Source organism: Lonchura striata, chromosome Z, assembly GCF_046129695.1.
Source record: "Lonchura striata isolate bLonStr1 chromosome Z, bLonStr1.mat, whole genome shotgun sequence".
Lineage (NCBI taxonomy): Eukaryota > Metazoa > Chordata > Aves > Passeriformes > Estrildidae > Lonchura > Lonchura striata.
In genome coordinates this window covers 54,027,828-54,045,867 of record NC_134642.1, presented here as the reverse complement: position 1 = coordinate 54,045,867, position 18,040 = coordinate 54,027,828, and the positions used below count along the sequence as shown (strand labels likewise).

At 39.5% G+C, this 18,040-nt stretch overlaps 1 protein-coding gene across 7 annotated transcripts in view; it reads right to left on the bottom strand.

Moving 5' to 3' along the window:
- Positions 1-17,770, bottom strand: part of ZNF608 (zinc finger protein 608) — an 89,782-nt gene extending 72,012 nt beyond the window's left edge. For 2 of the 7 annotated variants that reach the window (XM_021546243.2, XM_021546250.3), the window contains exons 1-2: positions 15,310-16,041; positions 13,314-14,364 (exon numbers count right to left, since the gene is read on the bottom strand). In XM_021546243.2, coding sequence (XP_021401918.1) covers positions 13,314-14,201 — 888 coding nt within the window. In that variant the 5' untranslated portion in view covers positions 14,202-14,364; positions 15,310-16,041. Of the gene's footprint in view, positions 1-13,313; positions 14,365-14,633; positions 14,728-15,309; positions 16,042-16,900; positions 17,086-17,427 lie in introns of those variants that run through there. The other 5 variants (XM_021546245.3, XM_021546246.3, XM_021546244.2 and 2 more) reach the window with 5 other exon arrangements.
- Positions 17,771-18,040: the final 270 nt, after the last annotated feature.

The window sequence follows — 18,040 nt, the reverse complement described above, 5'->3', positions numbered from 1 at the left end:
CACTTATATGGTAACACCTGAAGCTCATTAACTTTTTCCTTGTTCCTTCAGGAAAATTACACAGTATAATTACACACTAAAAACTCTCTTTCTTATACTGGATTTCAAATAAGAACTGAAAATATCTTTTTTTCATGCATCTTTTGATTTTTATTTACACAAAGTTAGCCAAAGGAAAAAGCCCATTTTTGTGGGGTTTTTTTTATTATTATTATAAGTCAAACTAAAAATGTATTTTATTACTAGAAATGACCAGACACAACTTACCAAACTCAGCTATATCTACTTTTTCCCATGCAAATTACTACAGCCACCGAAGACAGAAAATTGAATAGTTGTTTTACATAGGCCAAACATATTCTTCAGATTATTTATAATCTGATCAAATCAAAGCCTATTTCCTCACAAATAATCATGACTTGTCTTCTCAGAAGACATTACCAACCAAGATACAGCATGGATGTTCTGTAAAATAAAATGTTTTATTTTCCATGACCTGTGGACCTATTTCCTTCTTCTGACTTTGTAAATTCATTTTCACAGCAGTGATGAAGAGAAGTCATAAAAAATTCAACTCAGAAGGTAAGAATTTTGAAAGGTTATAAATTACTGAAAAAGTGAGTTTTAACTGAAGAAGTTTAAAGAATATTTACTGCATAGGTTACTCCATTTATGCTATAATGCTTTCTTGGTTTTGATCTTTAAACCAATGATTCATGAAAATGATATCTTCAAATTTGCAGGCTACCAGTAAGTGGGTCTTTTACAAAATGTTGTACAACAATAAAGAAGGAATCACAAGCACTTCTTAACAATCTGAACTGTCAACTAATTAATTATGATACTGAAACAAAGGCCTATTTAAAAATTTGCTCTTAAGAGACAAAGCAAGACATAAAAAAAGGGGGGTAGACAGTTCTAGTAAGCAAACCACATGACATAGTGGGGAGAGAGGTTCAAGAAAATGTATTATGCTTGCTCAAATTAACAGAAGCATTTGTCCTCCACCCCATTCAAAGGGAAAACAAAACAGGCCAGCTCTCTTGCCATAGACTGGTGCCCGTTAGCTGGAAGCAGCTCTGGTTGTCAGGTTCATGTCAGCACGTAAGTGCACCAACAGTTCGCTTCTCCCACTCTTTTGTTCCTACTTAATATGTGTGGTTTGTTCAGCAGTCTTTGGTGTTGAACAATTAGTTTTTTTCCTTGCCTCCTCTTCTTTGGGAGGAGGCAAAAATAGCAGGACTTGGGCACAAAATATAAGCTCATTTCCTGTACCTTAGTGCCTCATTCTTTCACCTCCTTGTCCATAGGATTTAGCTACCAAATAGGTCTTAATCTGTAAACAAATGATTTGTTCTACAATTAAGCCATTCACTTATTTTTTTCCTCCCTCTCTTTCTTTGGCTACTTGGCTGCTGTCCAGTGTGGAGGCTCATAGGTTCTTCTATTATTTAGTGCTGGTTAAAAGGCAATAAGCTCATTCAGAGTTTATAAAACTATAAGCTATCAACAAAAGCATTTAATGCTTCTCTGAAGCACTGTGATTTCTGCATGAAAAATTAATAATGTGTGGTTGCATGTTTATATGTGTGTACACATACATGTGGATGATGTGTGGGAGGGTTTTTTTATGTACGGGCTTCGTTATTCACTCAGCATGTCTTTAAAAAGTTATCGTAAGCTACAAATACATAATTTCACTCGAGTTTTAATTGACTATGTACTTTTGTATCAACAACTGACAATCACAGGAACTGTGATTCACTATGGCTACAAAGCTGAAAAAAAAATGCCATGCTACTGCAGCATTTCACAATGTTTGCAAATATTGTTTCTATATAGAACAATGTTGTGAATCACAGGAACCTACTAGAGTAAGTGAAACCTTTAGAGGAGTAAATAACATGTTAGCTTTTTCATCTCTGCAGTTAAAAGTCACTGATGACTCAAAAGAAAATAACATTGAGATAATTATCCTTTACCACTATTTTTAAGTTTTTGTTCTTTCTGGAAAATACATTCTCAGGGATTAAAACCAGAACACAACATGCATGTATTAGCCTGCATGGAGATATTTCTACATGCAACATGGAATTAGCAGGCTACCACCTCAACGCACAACAGTAAGGACAATAAAATATTTTTTTAAAAACATGTCTGTATGTTTTAATACTTAATACTTTAAATAAGCAAAGTGTAAGTGGATAGATAAATACACAGGTGTAAATCTCATTTAGAAATGACAGGTACTTAGCCATTTCAGTTTCAGCAATATACTTCCAATTAAATTCTGCAAGCCTATTTAAAGTCTGCTGACATCAATCTGCCAGGCTTTAGAGTGTTAATCTCCACTAAAGATTTTCATCTACAAGTTTAGCTACTGATATATTTGAATTAAATACTCAGTGTTTCTCTGTATAGGCAACTAAAGAGATAAGGGCAGAATTGGCACAAAGCACCTAATGCTAGTTTTGCCTGAATAAGAAATGAAGTTGCAGCTCCCCTTAGATTCCTCTTCTTAGGGGAGAGAATTCCCCTTAGTCCTCTCCTCAGGGTTTTAGTCCTGATTTCCACACTTCCCGCTCAAAATCTCACTTTTCCCCCACTGAATATAACATGTTCCTACTGTAGCTACTCATAGGAGAATGAATACTACAGGGAAACCCTCTTAATTTAAGGTATCCTATTTTAAAGATACACCCATGTACTCATGCATATGGATGAATACACAAGCACAGGCCCATACAAAAGCACACACAAAAAGATTTTAATGAGCTGTACCTATTAAGACTCACCAGAGATCAATTGAGTCTCTGTGCCTCCCCCCATCCAAATGACAGCTTCTGAAGCTGCAGATAAGAGGTGCCAGATAGGTGTCAGGTATGCATGCTCATCCTGAAAAACTACTTAAAGGCTCCAAAAAAAATTGTGTTGATCCTGTAGAAAAGAAATGCCTCTTATCCTGAACTGACACATCAATCACATCCATATTTAAATGTTAATTATGTGTATTGATAACTTGTTTAATTTATTGAAATACAATGTACCCTCAATAATTACCAACCAGTTGAAAAGGGTTTGTGAAAATTAAGCAGTAAGAGGCATTTGAAACCCTTAAGAAATATTTCACTTTAAGAAAAAATATAAATCTTGTATGTTGTTTGAATGTAGTTGGCAACTTTTCCACCTAGAGTAAATCTGAAGGCCCAAAAATAAATATTCAAGAGCATTAATTTGTTTCTAGATGTACGCATGCAAGTAAAACAGCAGACATAATGTGGAAATTTGAGTCAGATTTTGCAACTAATTGGAAGCAGATTAGAATTCTGCCTCAGGGGAACACTGTCAAACTAGAAGCTGGAGCAAATGAAGAAAGAGGTGAAAGCATCGTGAAGAGCTGACAGATTTACAGTGCTCAAGGCAATAAACGGGTACTAGATGAAAATGAATGTGCTTCACTGTACTGCGTGCAGTTTTCAGTCATATCTCAGCAATAAGAGCATACAGCCATGAAACAATTACTTTCAAAGAGATGGTGAAGGAAAGAGCAAGAATGAACAAAACACTATTCAGGTGGTGTACAAAAAAACCTATAAATCATACAGTGGCTCAAGTTGTTACAAGAATAATATAATTGGTCATAGTAGGTCCTGTTCTGCAACCTGGACTCATCTCAAGTAAGGGATTACAGAAACATAACACAAGGAACTACTTACTTGAGTTGAAAAAGGACAGTAAGCCCTTGCTCAGTGTGAGTAAGAGTCAAAGCATTAAGCTCTTAGGGAAAAAAAAAAAAACCACAAATTTTATATTTTTAAGGCTAAGAAAAATACAGAACCCTGCAGACAGATAAATCAGAGGCAGAAGGGGAAAAGCCTTTTTAGGAGGTGATTAGGAAAGGTTAGAGGAGATCATAAAATGAAAATAAAGTGCAGAGGCTAATGTAACAATGCTGTAATGGAAACAGCTGCTAGCTTTCGCCTTCAGTGCTTGGCATCCATTGCACCATCACAGGAAAGACTGTTAAAAGATCTGGACATGAAATGTAAATAAATCTATTAGCCAAAACTCAGTTGCTGTATTTATAAAACAGCAGCAGCTCTTTTTTTTTTTTTTTATGTAGTACATGTATGTGTACATATGTATATGTATATATACACCTCCAGCATATTTGTTAATATCCATATTGATATATGTACACACACGTGTTTGCATAACCCTCTACTTAAACAGCAACTAGTAACACTATTACATCATATTCCACCTTACTATTGGCTGATGTGGACAAAAATATCAATTTTCATTTTCAGTAAAACTGGGCGTGGAACAACCACCTTCATTGTTCTCAAAATGCAGCAGTGTTTTTCCTTCAAATTCCAGAACTCTAGTACAACACAACACATAGTGCCTAACATTAAACCCAGAGCAAAAATTGACCATCCAAACTTTATGTCAAGTATGTTTATTATATCCATAAATACTCTTGGAATATTAGATCCTTGTAGTCAGGGCAAGCTAACAAAACCGATGCCTCAACATTTACTAAATCAGATTTAGAACTCCTATCAGCAAAACAAAGTTCAACAAAGTAACAAGGTCCACATCTAATTGTATTTGCTTCTAACTATTACCTTTTTTGAAGAGATACAGATCTAGTTTCATTTCCCTCCTTCGAAAAGAAAGACTTGGCAAGAACATGAAACCCTGACACATGCAAATGCTGCCATTACTTCACTGCTACAAGCCTATAATAAAGCACAGATTTGATAGCACTATCCATGTAGTGTGGCAAACCACACTCAAATAAACAGTTCTCCATGAAGAATGAAAACCCAAAGACCAAACCCTTCCAATTCAAACATTATTGTTGCTTTTAACATAAGCCATCCACAGAAATCAGCCAAAGAGGTGACAGGAAATCCAAAAATAATTTGGTTTGGCCCCGTGCACTATGAGAAAGAAGATTACAGTTTGCTTTTCACTCTTCTTACTGGTTGAGGGAAGTGGTGAAAACTATGAAGGTTATGCTTATATAACAAGCAACCATGGCACCCACAGACCTATTTCTACCAGAGTTCAGCACAGCATCACTGAAATTCATCCAATAAAGGTGGCATTTGAATAGCATGAACTTGTGTTGCAGGGGGGATGCACTTAACAAAACTGCTGAATTAATTCAATGGATAATGCAAATTACTAAATGTGTGCAAAATCAAACTGTCTAGTGAACACAGTTAAAGAGGCCAGATGTGCCTCAAAATTTCCTGGGAAACACAGCCTAAGCTTGGCACTTTCTTTTATCAGAATGAAGAAAGCAAGCTTTCAGAGTTTACCAAAGTGTGACCAATTGGAGCTTAGTCTTCTGTTGCTAATTGAAGCATGGAAAAAAAAGCCAGTTTCGGAGGGCAAACTACAAACATATACTTTTTATATTCCATTGCCATGTGATAAAAAACAGAATCAAAAAAATCAAGCTGACTGGTAGAAATTTGACTGGCAACCAAAGACAAACCTATTATTTCAAACTGTTATGGGAAAGCAAAAAAATTGCTACCAGGTCTCCTCATGTTACCCTTCAATAAAAAGAAGCCGTCGGGGAAATAAGAAAAGAAAACGCTTCAAAACCTCTAAAGTTTCTTTAAGTAAAAGTACGCTTCTGTGGTGTATGCCGTCTGCTTCTTGGTTAACATGATAAGACAACTCAACAACTAGAATGCTAGTGTTTTGAAAATACCAAGTAACCACAATCAATAGATTTTAGTTTGCTCTTTTGACTGCAAAAATTGTATTGTCATGCCACTATTAGCATATGCTTCGAACATCCTCATGAGGTTATTTTCCTTCCAGTATTATTTGGTGCAGTTTCTCTGGAGACAAACACCTCAAAATGTGTTTGTGCACAAAAGTGAGATTTAGGCTAGGAAACTGTAAGAAGATAAAGGAACCAAATGTTTGGTATTTTTTTCTGAAGACTGGCTGGCAAAGATTTATCATAAAGGACATACAACTGAATGTAGCATAATTTGACTTCAAAATTAGTGAAACAAAGAGCTTCACATTTAATTTCTAAGAGGTATGACAGGCAGAAGCTAGAGAAGTTGATCCTTTCACCTTGAGATTTAGCAGTATTTCTCAGCTTACCATAAAAACAGACATATTATAAATCTTTGTCACTAAATGCAACTTTCTTATTTGCAGAGTTGGCTTAAGATTTCAGAAAATTTAATCAGCATTACAGTGGCCCTAGAGCTGGAAAACCTATCTATACAGACATTATTCCTATTTCATTGCATGCAATTTGCCCTGAACAGTCACTTGAACTGTATAAGCAGGTAGTGTTACACATGTATAAGCATATATATTATGGAAGCATACGTGTACGTGGGGCGACAGAGCAAACTACCTATTCCACTCCTTGATGTTTCTCTCAATTTTTCAAATAAAAAAAAAGAACCTGCTTGTCAGCCAAGTCACTCTGAATAGTTGTACAACCTTTCATTCAAATGTAAAGGCTTTGTTCCCATTGCCAAGACCATTTTGTAAGAGTTAAAAGAGAATGTGCAACAGAGTGCTTACTGAAATCCTACAGCATAACCAAAAGTCATTCTCTGACCTTCCTCTTTGTCCAAATGGCTACTCATTGCCTTCAGTACATTGTGGTATTAAATCAAAAATGTAATATTTTTTTAAATTTTAATTTAAAATCTCATTTAAGAAAACCCCTCAAATCCTGCTATAACAACTGGTAATTATATTTATTAAAATTATCACATTTCAAACATATTTTTAAGCAAATTTAAAAATTATAGATTGTTTTACTGTTCACTCAGGTGAAAGGCTGCACTGAAAAAAGCTGCACTGGACAGAAATAGTGCTACAAAAAAAAGAAAAAGAAAGAAAAAGAAAGATGTTTATATAAAAAAAAAATATATATATATATACATATATATATATATGAACTTTTCTGATTTTTTAGAAAATATTTTTTTTGCAATTATGACATCATCAGAAAGTTTCATGAAAGACTGTTTTTCCATCTTTCACCAAACAAGAAATGTTATACACACACCACATTTTTTTTTAATCCACATATAATCTGTGATTGTTAAGAAATAAAAATATCTCCTTGATATGTAAGCACACTAAAACTAATGCTAGTTTTTAGCAAAGACTATGGCCAGCCTTTGAGTTGAAGCAAATCCATAGATCCACAGGTGTGAGCCTATATGAGGACTGAGGGCAAGATGTATTTCTGTTGTAAAAAATGAAGCACAGTTAAGAAGTCAGACAATCTCCAGTCATTGAGGGCACATAGCAATATATCACCATGTGAATTAGAACATCATATAAGTAGAATATAAAGCTGGTACAATGTTAAGATACTATAAAAATCACAACCTGGTCCTTGGATTATTTGTACAAAGTATCTTAGCTCAAAAAGTGAATTCTGTATTAGAGAAATATGGACCATGTGGCAGTAACACAAAACAGCCTGAACTGCTGCAGAAGAAACCCAACCTTTTTCAAGAGTGGGTGACAGAAATCCAAAATATATGTATGTCCTTATCCAAAATGTAAGTAAAGGTGAAGGATAGCTGAAATGTTAGTACTTTTGCAATGATACTCCTGATGATGCTTGTGAAACATGCTCAATATCACATGTGTCAATAAGAGTATAAGATATGAAGAAACACAGGGCTTTTTTTTTATTCTTCTAGAAATGCAAATAACATGGATAACACAGGGCATATAAAGGGGAACCTGCATTCAACGTGCAAAGGATGTGTCCATTTAACAGAAAGCAGACCCCAGGCCCTACCACTAATGTCAGTACTATGAAGATAACCCATTTCTTCTACGGTGGAATAAAAAAAGGGCACTACTTTGAGCATGCAAAAACCCCTGTAGACTTCAGATTTGTAATTTACGTTGTTGTCGATAAAATACCTTTCCAATTATGAAGGAATGCATTCTGTGTTAATGATCACAACCAGGGGTCGAAGCTTTACTCTTCTGTCAGAACTACAGCAGATCCTCCCTGCAGCTTCACCATTAACATGTCTGTTTCCTGTCAGACCACTCACAGATAATGTCATTTATCTCAGGGCAGCACAAGACCAGTCATTAGCTTCAGTAAAAGACCTCAAAAAGAGGCCGGATGGCGTTTTATCCAGGGCTCATAGGCTGCAGCCAAGAATCTCATTGCCTAACAGTTTAGAACAAGTTATCTTTAAAAGAGTGATTTTCTCCCTATCAAGAATTCTAGAACACTTCTCTGAACAGCAGTAAAGTCTGAAAGGAAAATTTTAGTCACTGGTTTTATCATATGCAATTAGGTGCCTGATAAGAGCTTGCTAAAGTTATCCTTTGAGGGGTGGATTTTTTGATTGCTGTTGTTGGGGTGATTGTGGGTTTTTTTCCCCCTTCATTTTACTTCGTAAGGAAAGACAGAGTAAATAAGGTTGTACCTCAATAGCAAAACGTTGGAAGAACTGACCCTTATTGTGTTTGCCTGCAGGAGGTGATTCACTATTATAAATTTTTCAATGACTGAGCTTCTGGAAATCTCTTTAAATGAAAGTGGAACTGGTTAACTGTATGTATGAACATGTGTTTTCACAGTCTCTCCTGTATTACTGCATTTCAGAAAGCTTCTATAAAGTGCCAGGTGAACTTTTAAAAATAATGATAATGATAATTAAAAAAAAAAAGAAAGAGTTTGAAAAATATGAGCAAATCTCAGCTTTTCAATTCCTGGGCTTATGCTGAAAACTAGAAACAGATGGCAGTTTCCATGTTACTTAAATCTGGTTATTGAACACCTCTATGACTACGGGAGATTTTGCTTAGCACTTTTAACATACATTTCGTTTACTGGACTATAAAATGCTACTTTGGAAAAGCAAGTCTTTATATAGCTATAATTAAAAGTCTTGCAGGAAAGTCTTTTAACATGGAGAACATGGTTAACCTCATGACATCTGGACAATCAATCCTTTCCTCTTTACTGGGTATTTATGAAGTTATTAAAATTATAAAACTACTAATGCCCAAAGTGAAATATTTTTCCTGTAGTTCTGAATATGGTTATCGGCTTCCCTACTTTGTTTGATAGATGCTCTAGACCAGCCTCCATTGTGCTACACTAACTCTTGCTTTGCAGAGGAATTCAATAGAAGATCTGGTCATACATATTGGCAGAGGTCAGCAGGTTCACACGGAAAGCTTTCCATGGCCAAAGGGCAACACCTCTTCACCCAGCTCAAAAAGCACCGTCACACTACTAGACAACACTACAGAACTTTAAGAACCTTGAGCTGTGCTTATTGTTAGACACCCATACTTATCAATGTTTTTAACAGCTAAATCCCTTATGTAGCTTTCAAAACAGTTTGCTGTCAAACAACAATAGACTTTGTTCTTTAATTACAGCAAGTGACCTCCCTGCCCTTTTATTTCACAGTGAATAAACTACACACAAGGCCAGCAAGAAAAGTACATGAAGAGCATATCTCCATAACATCATTAATCAAAGCATGTACTTAAATTATTGACATCAACAGGTAAAATTCACCCAGAGATTCCTGATGGCATACAAAACACTATCAAATCCTAACACTAAAACACAAGGCCAATATGCTAATTTGCTAAAGACAGCTTTTAAATGTGAAATGCGATCTTGATGAGAAGCATGAAGCTAAAAAAGAGAAAAATTCTATCCTGAAGTATCACTAGACTGATACATCTAGAACTGCAACTAAATCCTTCTGATTACAGCTTTGTATCTTCTGCATTAATTTCATGTAAACATACTGTTTTTCACATACCAAATTAAGTCTTCCCATATCTCAGAGTTAATTATGACTAAATTAATTCTAAAATCTCCTCACAATGCATACAAAGCAAATTTTGTAGCTATTCTGAATACTTTTCAATGTAACAGCTGTTAAAAAACAAAAACCTTAGCTGGAACAGATGATGAGTTCATGCTGACAAACAGTCAGTAACTGTGCTAAAAACAGTGTGGATAATAAATGGAAAATGGAGACAGGTTTTAACACCAAAAATCTTAGGAGTGGTTAGCCTACCTGTCAAAGCTACTTATTCAGACATGTCAGTGTTGGCTTAGCCATAAAATGGACTGCACAAATATAGCTCAAACATTACAGCACACTTTAACTTTATCCACATATTAGGGGAGTGGCGACTTTTACAACATACTTGTGGTTTCGGCATAAAACAGCCAGCAGAACACAGTCATTGATTTAATTAGGCTTCGTAAGATCCAATTTATCATGTTTTACATGACTTTCTGCAGCAAGGAAACATAATAAATAGACTAAAAATAGAAGTGAAGCATGCTCTGAAAGCTAAACAGTGACTACAACTCCTGGGAATCTGCTCCAAGCTTTTCACAAATAGTAAACAAATGCAGTATTATATTCCATGCCACATATAAAAACATGTAGATTTTTAATCAGCAGTCATGAACTCATCTGATTCTAAAAGAAAACTTCTAAATTCATGAGGCATGTCTTGCACAACTGTAAGATAACTGACCATTGATTTCAACATGTAGGCTGAAAATTATGTATTTATCTACAAATAAAAGTTGCTTTCTGCAAGTATAGCATATATGTTCCAGCATATACAGTCAAAACAAATCTAAAACCTTTAAATAATTCTTTCCAAAGACGATTTGGGAAAAACAAAAAAAAAAAAACCAAACAAAAACCCCCCCACAAAACACCCACCAAAAAACCCTAACGCAGATCAACAAACATAAACATTTGAATATTACTAATGTTGCTACTGGCAGGACTCATAATATCAACCATTATCACCAACAAGATACACATTATTACTATTATTGTTATTATAAAAGGGAACATTCTCGGCCATGAAAAAATGCTAAGGGACTTTATTTAAGATAGCAAGCAAGCACACCATTGTGCCAGACAATGGCCAAGGCTGCACGACTCTGGTGTGCAAAGCCTATATTAAAGTCGGTGTGTGCCAACAGCAGTGGCTGTTGCTGGAAATGCAAGCTCCAGACCTCCTCCTGGAGCGACATCTACAACACACACACAGAGTGTGCCACTGACGCTGAACTCCTCCATATGTGTTTGCTCTGAATTTGCACGCCGTCCCATTTACATTGCACGTAAAATTACTCGCACGTATATAGATTCTTCATACAATTTACTGTGTGACTACAGAGTTGAAAGAACACAAAAACGGGAGAAACCACACCACCCTCTAATCTCCGTTGCCATGGCAGCAGCTTTGAGATACTGAAATGTTCAGACTGCCAGCTAAACAAAATTGTTGAATGCGAACATTTGGCTGAGAGATTAAAAGGCTAAGGGGGTTGCAAAAGGGCAGTACCTCCCACATTCCAGGCAGCCACTGAATCCAATCAAATGGCTCTGACTCTTTAACCACATCCATTGTGAAGACCGGATTAGGGCAATTTATCTAGATAGTTAAAACAGATTAGAGAACTCCAATTTGAAGACTATTGGCAACAAAAGTAAATGCCTACTGTACTAAGATAATAAAGAGAACATGAGATTTTTGGACACCTTTCTGCCGTGATCAGCATTTTTCATAAATCAAAATGCAAGCATATACATATGAATTACTCAGCAATCTTGTTTTCTCATCTGCATTTAGACAAGGTCATAAGGCTCATTCAAATTCATCCACAGATATGCTATCTTAAAAGCAATAATATGCATACAACATGAAATTTAATTTGTTCATTGCCTTGAACAGAATCCCTTGGAATTATCTTTCAGTACTAACAAATATCTGCTATCACAAACACCCAAATCTAATCCTCCAGTCAACTTAGTATTACACAAACTTCATGACTGAAATACAAAAAGCTGGTAACCAGAAGACATAACTCCCCACTCCCTGAGACATTCAGCCCTCCCAGACACTTGCAGACCACACAGTTAACACCGACTTCAAAGTTTCCCCATTGCTGAACATTCACTGGGGAAGTTGTAAAAGCAGGTAATTTAGGACAAACACCTGACAATACAGTCACAATCTTAACAGCCTGAGATTGTTCATCTAGAGGGTTATGGTTTGCTTTATTTTTCAGGCAAAGCAGGTTCTCTTTGTTTAACAACCTGTAGAATTTACCATACTTGTAATCCTGGGCCAACACTCACCCTCTGGACACCCAGAAGATGGCTTCTGCCCTAGGGACTGAACTCCCACCAACACCAGAACACCCTTGAACCAGCAGCTGACAAAAGACAACAAGGTCTCATTCCACCTTTCCCAAATAATAGAGTAGTGGCCATCTATTCAGACAGAAAGCATCTGAAATAGAAAGGAATAAAACCACACACTCCCATCTGATTTCTTTCACACATTTCAACCATTCAACAAACAAGCAGCTCAAATCCAAGAGCCAGCATGGCTCAGAGAGGAAAACTCCAGACAGGAGACAAACGGCTCCACTCTGTTCCAAAAGCTGTTTTGCACACACAATTCTCAGCACAAGGTACATTTCCCTGCTCCCAGCATCCTCCTTCCAGGAAGACAAGAGACACTGCCTGTCTGCTGGCTTCTTCTGCCCAGTCACTACACCAGCTTCTAGGGCCTCTGGGCTACAGTACCATGGAAGACCCCAACACAATAAGCATCCTGCATCTCCTCAAAGTGCAACGGCAGAACCCTGGTCTCTGCTGACAGCTCCTGTTTCCTCCCCAAGCACAGCCTCAGCTCTAGGCAGAGGATCAGAGAAAGGGAGAGGGGTTCCTTTAGACACTGGGAGAGGAATGGCCACAAATGCCTGCTGATGCTGTGGTAGTCAGCACATTCAAGACCTGCTGTGCCTGGAGCCTGAGCTATGCAGCCCCAGCCTGCAAACATATGCCGTCCCACTGGTACTGCTGCTCTCTGCTAAAATTTAGGACAGCTTAGTCAGGGTCATCTCTGTTTCTCCTTCTGAGAAAACACAATTAAAACAGACAAAACAGAAACGTTCTCTAGGTCCGAAGACAGGAGAGGAAATCACAAGGAAGAGCAGCACACTGGAAACATAGTATCATCCATGTAGTGAAAAGGTCTCTCTGCCGGTTTTGTTGATTTTTTTTGTTTGTTTTTTTGGGGGTTTTTTAAGTGTTTTTGTTTGGTTGGTTTGTTTTTTGTTTTTTTTAAAGGAAGGAGGAAGGACATATGCATGTCAGAAATACACAGCAGGGAAGACAGAGGAGCCAGACATACAGTCATGGGACACTCATTATAGACATGGGGAAACACAGAAGAGGTGGAGAGGTGCTTTATCCTACCTTTTCTGTTTTCAATTTCTTGATTCGCCTGTGGCTCTCCTCCTCCTCCTCCTCGTCCTTCTTTACCAAAACAGAGTTCCCCATTAACCCTGAATCCGGGGTACTTTTGCTCACCTCACCCACAGCAGAGGAGGTACAGTGGAAGGGGCTGCTGCTTCCACCATTGCCTCCCTTGGCCCCGAAGCCATAGACGTGCCCAGAGGCAATTTGGCTATTGCCACCCCCACTGCCATTGGGGTGGCCCTGCTGCAGGTCATGCTGCTTGTCCTTCCTGGATTTTCCTGCATCCTTATCCCGCTTGGAGCCTCTGCTGCCTGGGGCTTTACCTGGTTTCTCCTCTTTGTTTTTCCCACAAGAGGCTATGGTGGTGGTGTTGCTGGTGTTGTTATTATTGCTGTTTGGGTTACTGCTCACACTTTGACCCAGTGCTGAATTCATGCCAGTTGCCTCTCCAGGGCGCCCTTGGACTTCCTGCCTTTTGCCACCACTGCTGATCTCAGGAATTCCATACAAGGCAGCAGAAGGAAGAGATTTATTAGCATCCTTAGAAGTTTTACTCCTTTTCACTTTGGATTTGCTAGTCTCTTTGTGAGAGGAATTCCCCTGGGGAGCAGAGGGCTGAACAGAAGTGAATTTTAGGCCATCAGCTAAGGCTGAGGTAGCATTAACCCCACTGGAAGCCAGACCCCCACAATCCTTGGAACTGGTGTTGCTGCTGCTGCTGGTATTAGAATTATTCATCTCAAATTTCTGTCTGTCCTTCTCTAAGTCGGCATCCAAATCAATTATTAAATTCCCAACACCGATTTCCCAGTCATCGCCACTGTCATAAGTGTCAACTGCGTTTGGATCCACACCTTTTCCTGCAGTGGAAGTGTTCAATGACATCCTGAAGATAAGATCTCTAGAGTAAAAATCTGATCAACTTTTCCTTGGAGATGTGGGGACATTCGTTTATCTCCGCTGGGCTCTCTCTTTAAGTTCAACTCTTCTTGTCTTCCTCCCCTAGGTGTGTCTAGGCTCACAACCTGCAGTCCACATCCAAGTTGTCCTGTGAGGAGGGAAATAGTCAAGTATTTCTTGTCTAGGTGTTACCACGATATAACATCACTCAATAAAGAGGGGGCAAGGTAGAGGGGAGCAAAAACATTCAGCATTACCATGTTATTAAGTTTGTTAAGCCAGAGACAGTGGCTGTGGTGTTTCATAATGAGCACTTTTAATCTAGTTGTATACCAACATCCACAACCTCTCTTTAAGAACCATGTCGATAAAAAACACAAAAAAAAAGGAAGGAAAAAAAAAGAAAAAATTATCTACCTTATTTAAATACACAAAGTTCAGGAAATACAGTCAGAGAAGTGGTGCCTAGCTGTTGGAGCACATGTTGTAATCTAACCCCTAGGACCACCACCTAGGCACAAAAAGGAGAAAAGGAAGGACACATGATTCACTCTTCAGTGCATTTCATGGATTTTGTGGCTTTAAACCAGAACCTTGAAGTTTTGTGATTCTCCTGTATTATCTTTTAACCCCCCCCTTCCACTTAATCTCTTGGTGGGGGGGAGGAAAGTGTTAAAGGAAGTGGGAAACCTCATTTTCCCCTGCCACAATACACCTTCTGTTAAAAACAACAACCTACAAACTCAAATGTTTACTGGAAAATATTAAAATCCATAGGTTAAAATAAAAAAAAAGTGAGAAGAAATAAAAATTCTTATTTCTTTAAAAAAATATCCTTAAGATAACAATTCTAAAAGCAGTTCTAATGTATTCCTAGGTCACACAATTGTTAGGTCTGTTAAATATAGTATTACTGACTGTACAGGAAACTGATTAAGACATACACTTTAAGTGATCTGCACCAAGGTGGCCTCAGTGACCGCAAGTGAGTGTGTGTTTGACAAAGCTTAGTTAAAACGATTTTTAAAGGGATCTCTCCCTTTTAACAGTCGACTGACCGAAATATTTATACATATATATGCATAATGCTTACCTTTAATCCTTTATCATTTTTAATTAAACCAGCAAATCAAAATGCTGTTCCCACTCGTCTCAGCAACAATTCTGTGCCTCATTTTACTTAAAGAGCAAGTGATCAAGAAGTAGAAAGCAAATACCATCTCAGCCAGTATAAATCGGTCAATAACATAACTCCCCCTACTTTGGCACACGGATCAGAAGTCCTTTTTTTTTGTTTGTTTGTTTGTTTGTCTAGGTTTTTTTTCGTCCTTGCTTAAAGAAAAGAAAAAAAGAAAAAAAAAGAAAAAAAAAACCAAAAATGCTGTGCCTCACAACTTTACGAGCTGGGAGGTAATATTTCACATTCAGAAGTGAAGCATCAAGGACCAGATTTTTTGTTTGTTTGCTTTTCCTGAATAAGCACCGAGAGGTAATAACCACCACAATAATATTAAAAAAAAAAAAAAATAAATAAAAACAGGGAGAGAAAAAAAATGTTTCCCCAACTTCACACTCCGTCTTCAGCCCCGGACCTGGGAGCCATCCCGATCAGTAAGTAATGATCCCACGAAAGAAATCTACAGGCGCCCGGGTGTTACAAGACAACAAGACAGAATGTGCTAACATCGGGATAAATTAGTGAAAGGGAGGAAGGAAAAAAGAAGAAAGGACTGAAAATCTGGGCTGGATTCCGCCTGTTAGTTGGGAAGTGGCATTTTTTTCGCCCGTCCTGACAGATCTGATTTCTTGAAGTAACTTGAGGGGAAACAGGCGGGGGAGGCGGGGGGAGGGGGAAGAGGGGGGGCCGAGGAAGAAGAGGAGGAGGAGGAGGAGGAGGAGCGGGAGGGGGGGGGGAAATCACTGATCTGATAAACTGGTTATCAAAACATTTTGTGGGAGTGGAGGAAGGACTGCGTGCTCTGAAACGAACTAAATTTTCCCAGGAGTAAAATTTCGGGGAGGGGGGGTGCCTATCCCCGTCCGTTCGTCTGTCCGTCCCTCCCCCACCAGCGTTAGATCAGCGCTTTTTAAAAACAGGAATTAGAAAAAAAAAATAGCATAGGCATGTATAAGTTTCGAATGACTGTCTCGAGGGGGAAAAATAATAACAACAAAAAAAACCTGTGAGCTTGGGCTAGTCAGTCATGCGGTAAGTAATTCAGTAATTAGAGTCCGAGGAGATAAAGCAGACGACCTTTTTGTCAGGACAGATCGGTCCCACCTTATTGTCTCAGCAAATCTCGCAATCTATCGTTATCACCCCCTCCCCCTTCCCTATGCCTCCCTCCTCCCTCCCCAAGTCAGACGGTCCCGGAGCTTTAGCTTAGTATTTTTAATTAGCCGGCGATGGGAAGCTAAAAGCCGTAATGAATTGCCGGTGGCGGGAGGGCGGGGGGAGGAGGAGTGCAGAGGGTCCCGCCGCCGCGTCATGTGACGCCGCCGAGCTCCATTGGCCGCCGCCGAGCAGGGCCGGGGCCGCCCCTCACACACCCAGCGGGGCGGGCCGCGCCCTGCCCCGGACACGCCCCGCATCGCGCCGCGCCGCCGGCCCCTCCGCCTCTGCTGGAGTACCCCCAGGAACGCCTCGCCGAGCCCCCCGCACCTCCCTGAGGTGGCCCATTTACCTCAGGGCTTTCCCTTCCCTGCACCTCAGGGCCGGCAGAACGAGATGGCGATGGAAGCGGGCAGCCGCCGAGGGACCATCACACTACCACCCCCCAGCTTCAGCCTCGCGTTTCTGGTGTCTCGGTGTGATATGCGAGTTGCCTCCCGGTCTGTCGGTGGCCCATCGCTCCTGCTAACGAGCGCAGTACTCTGGGGGCCCGGGGGGGCGGGGAAGCAATGCAGACTTGGCTGTAATGGTGTCACTTTTATTCCCCACCTCCCCCACCCTGGGTTAGTTAAAACCCAAAAAAGGCACTACGCTTTAACGCCCCCCAAGTGCACCGTCAAGTATGATTTGTGTGGTACAGTGCTTTCACCCTCTTACTTCCCTCAAATAACTCACCCTGTTTGTGGGATTGTTTTGGGGTTTTCTTCCTCCTTTAAAAATCCCCAAGAATATTAGTTATCTCAACTCCCAAAACTCTTTAACACTCCCGTTTGTAGAGAAAAAAAAATCCCCTCTAATCTACCACGCAACCGTACTTACGGTCTGTATTGGATCGAGTTGACCTTTTCCTTCTAACTGCATTGAGTGTGTTTTTGTTGCAGCCGCTTTTTATTTTAGAAAAAAAAAAAATCTAATGTCTTCAACAGATTTATTATGTTTGGAGGAAGACAGCACCAGATACCATGAACCTTCCTTTCTTTCTAGAAACAAAATTAAAACAACAAAAAAAAAAAAAAAAAAAGGAAAGCAAAATAAAATAAAAACTGGGCAGAGAAGGCAAACGCGGCATGTGTGTCTGTCCCCTCACAGGCTGACACAGAAGCACAGGGGACAGGGGCGCTGCCCCCACGGCAGCGGCCGAGGCGGGGGAGTGGGAGCCTCGCTCCGCGCGGTACCTGAGAGGGACTTTTCTTTGTTCGCGATGCCCTTTCCCTGCTGGCCAATCAGCACCCAGCTTTTAGGAAACCGGGCCCTGCCATTGGCCCGCTCCTCCTGCCTGCCGGCGAGGGTGAGAGACACAAACACGCACCCGCTCACACCCCCGGCACCCGCTCGCACTCGCGCCTTGTAGCCGTGCTCATACTGCACCCCCTAACACACGCCCTCAACCCTCACCTCGCACACATTACATCCCTGCACACACTGCGCCCCC